This window comes from Vigna unguiculata, chromosome 5, assembly GCF_037176805.1.
Source record: "Vigna unguiculata cultivar grain cowpea cultivar isolate G323 ecotype 2 chromosome 5, ASM3717680v1, whole genome shotgun sequence".
NCBI classification, from domain to species: Eukaryota; Viridiplantae; Streptophyta; class Magnoliopsida; order Fabales; family Fabaceae; genus Vigna; species Vigna unguiculata.
In genome coordinates, this window is record NC_140796.1 from 9,850,048 (window position 1) to 9,855,137 (window position 5,090).

The following is a 5,090-nucleotide window of genomic DNA, read 5'->3' on the forward strand; positions in this document are numbered from 1 at the left end:
CTCATTTGCTCAAAATTACATGAATTGAAAATCTAATATTCAACGAGTCAATCCCAGAAAATGATATTTTATTACTACATTAACCATTGGTGCATTTGCCAAAAGTTTATCAAATTACTTTCTCTCTCATTATAAACTTGACTACACATTTTTTTTCTGTGTGATTTTCCTTAAATAATATATTGCATGCATTTAAAGAAATACAATCCTAAATTCCATCAAATCAATTGTTTAAAGGATATACATTTGATAATATATTTTTTTTAATATTTGTATTTGTTGTTTTTATTGCAGGGGAGTATGACTCTCAATTTCAAATAGAAAAAAATTGATTTTTTTATAATTCAATACAAACTCACCTTAAAATTGTCTCAAGCTGTTTTTATATAATTAATATTATCTTCATTGTGTCTCATTTCTTTAGATTTTGTAAAGTGTGATAGTTTTACATTAAGTCCTCAAAACAAATAGTCCAATATCAGTCATTTATTGGAGAAATGAAAACTAATAAAAATTATTTAGTCATTACACATTATGATTTTGACCTCATAAACCTTTTATTATTCGGTCTGAATTTTAAACCTGCCCTGATTAGTTCAGGTACCACTATGCAGCGAGGGAATGTGTGAAAGCACACTTGCATTGTTCTGAGTTTCCGTAATCTTTGGGTCCATAGGCTTCCCTTTCAGAAAATTTGAGTACCATTTAGCAGAGAGCTTAGGTTTTCTCCTTAAGTTTGGATCATTCATATCTACGTAGTATAGACCATAACTTAATTCATATCCACTTCCTATTTCGAATACATCCATGAAGGACCATACAAAATAACCCTTCACGTTTAATCCACTCCTGTCAATGTGCCCAAAAGAAAGGAAAAAGAATAAACAAAAATCACCCTTTTAACTTTCCTTCGCACTTCAAAATGAAAATAATACTACAAGTACCTGAGTACATCAACCATGCTTCCTATGTATGCATGCAAGTAATTCACCCTCGACCAGTCTTCTAATGGTGAATTATGAGGTGTTAGTTGGCCTGCAAACCTAAAAAGGGTTACCATACAACAACATAATAGGACAGTTGAATATGTTGAAATGCAAGTTAGAAAATTGCAAGACCATTTTCATGTATGAAAATTGGAATATTGCCATAAGCGTTCCTTAGTGAGTCTAACATCCTTAGGAGAATCTTGGGAGTAATTGGCACCTAAACCCATCAGCTGATTAGTGGAAAAAGTATTGAAGCTAAATCTTTAAGGGAATAAAGGAATACATAGAGTAGAATAGCACCGTGTTCATGCTATTACCTCAAACTTTGTTGTAATATTTGGAAGATATACTGCAACCAGAAAGAACAATAATCATCACAAAATTAGAGGAAGATGGATGACAACAGAGACCGAAGTTTATACAATCTGAACAAGTTCTTAGCAATAACAAGGTAATATTAAAGTTTACACAGGATTTTTAACGTTTGTTGGCATGGATTATGGAAGTTTATTTATTGAAGCTTTGAATTGATAAAGGGCGAGAGACATTGATTGAGAATTATATTTCCTGGCCGGATGAATTAGAAAATTTAAACACTATTTAACCACAACAACCCTTATATTCTCTGATAAACAGGAAACAAAATCAGATATATGGAAACGCAAACCCTTTATCAGTCGCTGAAAAATATAAAATAGCATATGTCAATAAGTCCAATTCCATGTATCTTAGAAAATGGTCCAATTCCATTCGTAAGAGTTACTTGATAGTACCTCCCACAATAAAGAAACATTTTTTCAACATAGATATAGAATTGGTTATGCAATAAAAATGGGTCAGGGAAACAGCTTGTGACATACATTGTAATTTTGCTGAAAAATCTGCTAGGTAATCCCTGTTCTCCTTCTTCAGGTTGTCTGGACTGTCCTTAACATAATAAGAGAAATAAAAGTTTATTCCTAAGAAATCGATTGATCCCTTCACTAGATTTGATTCCTTTTGAATGAAGGAAGGAAGCCTTGAGCCAGCATTCTTTTTCATTATATCCGGGTAATCTCCAAATATAAAGGGATTCATAAACCTGCGCTCACAAATCATAACAAAACCAACTGTATAATGTATAAAACATTGAGATATAAAACCATTCATGAATTTCATAAATGGTACAGAACCAGTATTTCAGTACATCTCTAAAGTAATGAACAATTTATAAACTCCATTGTTGGAGATCACATTATTGGGATTATTTATATTTTTCATGAGGGTTATAGGGTTATAGTCATTGAGAGATTGTGATTCTATCTATATATATAACATAAGTCTTCACATATACATTTGACACCACTTTGATCCCAAAACCTTAAGGCAATGGTGTTATGGACCTGTATTCTTATATAGTGTTTAATTTTGTCTATTCTATTCAATATAGAATTTTTGACTCATACTTGAACTATTCCCAACTCACATAAATGTGATGTGACAGATTGTGCCTAGCGATCGAAGTGTTACAACGCAACAGACTTGAGGTGGGAAATAAACACAGGTTCAATAGTTTATTCCTTGTCACATCGCATTTTCTTTTATTTTTGACTTGCAAGATGTGTGTATTGTCACGCTTTAATTTTAAAGAACATTTATATGAAGGTGCATGTTATAGATACAGAAATCTTATTTCTTCACCTGAGTTAAATGATTTTTGAAGTGTTGCTCCTTTGCAATATCAAGATGCAAATTGATGAATGTCAACAGGTATTGCAAAGAGATACCATGCCTAGATCGTTACTTACCACCCAATGAAGAAGTCTTGGACCCTTTGAACGGCCATTATATCTTCAGTAGAATTTGTTTGAGGAAGAAAACCCTGAAGAAGGAGACTAAACCCAATAAAGCCATGCTGCATGCCCTGCATCCAAAATAAATTGTTTACCGAATAAATTAAACTATCTTGTCACCATTTCCAAAAGACATCATCAAGATGATCACCTTTCCTTCTATCCTTCCTGATCATGGTTTAAAATGCAAATATAAGGCCTAATGAATGACATAGTGGAGTGGCTAGAATGGGGCATTTGATTCATAATATTTACCTGGTATTTCTTCCTATATACCCTAGCAGCTGAAGCGTGTGCTAACAACATATGATGGGCAGCCAAATATGGCTCAGTTGAGGAATTTCCTCTGGAACAGTTCATTATAGTGTTAGGAGAACACCTCTGAGGTTGTAAAAGTCCTAGATCATAGCCCATTAGTACATGTATATTGGCCTCATTCATAGTAGTCCAATACTTAACTCTGTCTCCAAATTCTTTAAAGCATACTTCTGCATATTTTGTGAAGTCTTTCCTACAAAAATACATATATAAGTATGTTATACCATTTCTCAATATCATGCCTGATATAATTTGCACAATCTCTATCTAGGACAAGACTGTAACACAACTAGAGACTTGAAGTTTGGGGACCATACACAACTCTTCGACTAACCCATCCTCCATATTCATCCTCAAGTGCTTGTGGTAGGTCCCAATGGTATAATGTAACATGTGCTTCTATTCCTACATTAAGAGAAATCATAGAACAAAAACATATGTATTAGATAACCTGGAAGAACCTCTTACGTATTAAGGAAAATCTAATCTGCACAAGAACCATGGTTGATCAATTCATCAATAAGGTTGTTGTAAAACTGTAGTCCCTTGGGATTCACTTGTCCTCTTCCTTCTGGTAATACATGGAAGCAACATGTCAGAACATGGAAATAATAATGTTTGATCCGAGCAACTATCTTCAGTTGGAGTCAGAGAGACTGATTGCCCCTAAATTAAACCAAGTGCGTGTATCTAATACAACTTAGTTATTTTAGACATTAGTTTAAGAGTACTTTGACCACAGTTTGATGATCACCTGGAATAAGCCTTGACCATGATATGGAAAATCTGTAGGCTTCTAAGCCCATATTGGCCATGAGGTTAACATCTTCCTGCAGGAAAATCAAAGTAGGATATTAGCTTAAAACAAACTATAAAGTATTTTTAGTTGAACAAGAATTTAAAGCAAGTGGATCATACAAGACGCATCTTTTGTGTATGCGTGCATGTATATATACACTTACACTCCAGGGTCACTAACCTTGTATTTGTGATAATGATCACTTGCAATATCTCCATCACCTGCATACAGATCCGCTGAACATATTTTTTGCATTAAATTTCTATGAAGAAAATAAGAGCAATAACGCTTAAAAGAAATGAAGCATAGTGTACGTATGAGAGTAGTAGTGAGTAAAGGGTAGTACCATTTCCAGCATGAGAGAAGGTGTCCCATATGCTTGGCTTCCTGCCATCTTCATTTGCTGCACCTTCAAGCTTTCACATCACGCCAATCACAAATTCATGACATATGAGAACAAATTCAGCAAAGAATCACAAAACTAGGACAGTGAAGAGTGTAAAAGAGACAGAGAAGAACCTGGTAAGCCGAGGTTGATGCGCCAAACACGAAGTCAGGAGGGAACTGGTCTCTGCTCAAGGCATGAGTACCAGGGTGGACTATCAGAAGCACCAACCCTATAACTGCAAAAACCTTCATCATCAACCTCATTCTCTCTATGCTTTTCTTCTCAGTGCCGTGTTCTGTTTTAATGTTTTCACCATGAAACACAAATGACAAGGATACCGGTTTGATTCAGCGTCTATTTCTTGTCTTTTTTTTTCTTTATTTATTTATTCTGACTCTTATGAGTTTTTCAGAAGTTCATATGTGCCCACACCTATCTAGCGATGTATGTGAAAATGCGGCTGAAATTATCTTGCAGAAAAAAAAATGAAAAAAACATATATATAAAGCAATACACTTTCTTTCCCTCTCAAGAAAAAAAGTATAACAAAACAAAGAACATCAATTGTGTCGCTATAATTTGAGGTGTAACGTTGATATTTTCTCATGGCGAAGGCATTATTGTGGCAAAAGGTACTTATGAAACATTTTTAAAAATTAAAGTTGCTACGACATTAGGTAATAAAGAGTGACAACAAATCCCTAACCTGAGTTACTCCTGAATGAGTGGATTGCAGTAACTACGTAAATCGTTTATGGTCGCTG

At 34.3% G+C, this 5,090-nt stretch overlaps 1 protein-coding gene across 2 annotated transcripts; it reads right to left on the reverse strand.

The window, feature by feature from the left end:
• Positions 1-468: 468 nt before the first annotated feature.
• Positions 469-4,765, reverse strand: LOC114184910 (beta-glucosidase 11-like). Of its 2 annotated transcripts, XM_028072304.2 has the most exons (13): positions 4,458-4,762; positions 4,285-4,354; positions 4,119-4,174; positions 3,894-3,969; positions 3,639-3,710; positions 3,457-3,544; positions 3,077-3,332; positions 2,777-2,892; positions 1,850-2,070; positions 1,307-1,338; positions 1,119-1,206; positions 945-1,035; positions 469-849 (listed from the first exon to the last, which is right to left on the reverse strand). In XM_028072304.2, exons 1-13 carry the CDS (start codon positions 4,587-4,589, stop codon positions 597-599), a joined length of 1,551 nt encoding a protein of 516 aa, XP_027928105.1. In that variant the 5' UTR covers positions 4,590-4,762; the 3' UTR covers positions 469-596. The 2 variants fall into 2 exon arrangements, with proteins under 2 accessions (XP_027928105.1, XP_027928107.1); XM_028072306.2 differs by lacking the exons at positions 1,119-1,206; positions 1,307-1,338 and having other exon boundaries at positions 4,458-4,765.
• Between the last annotated feature and the right edge of the window lie 325 nt (positions 4,766-5,090).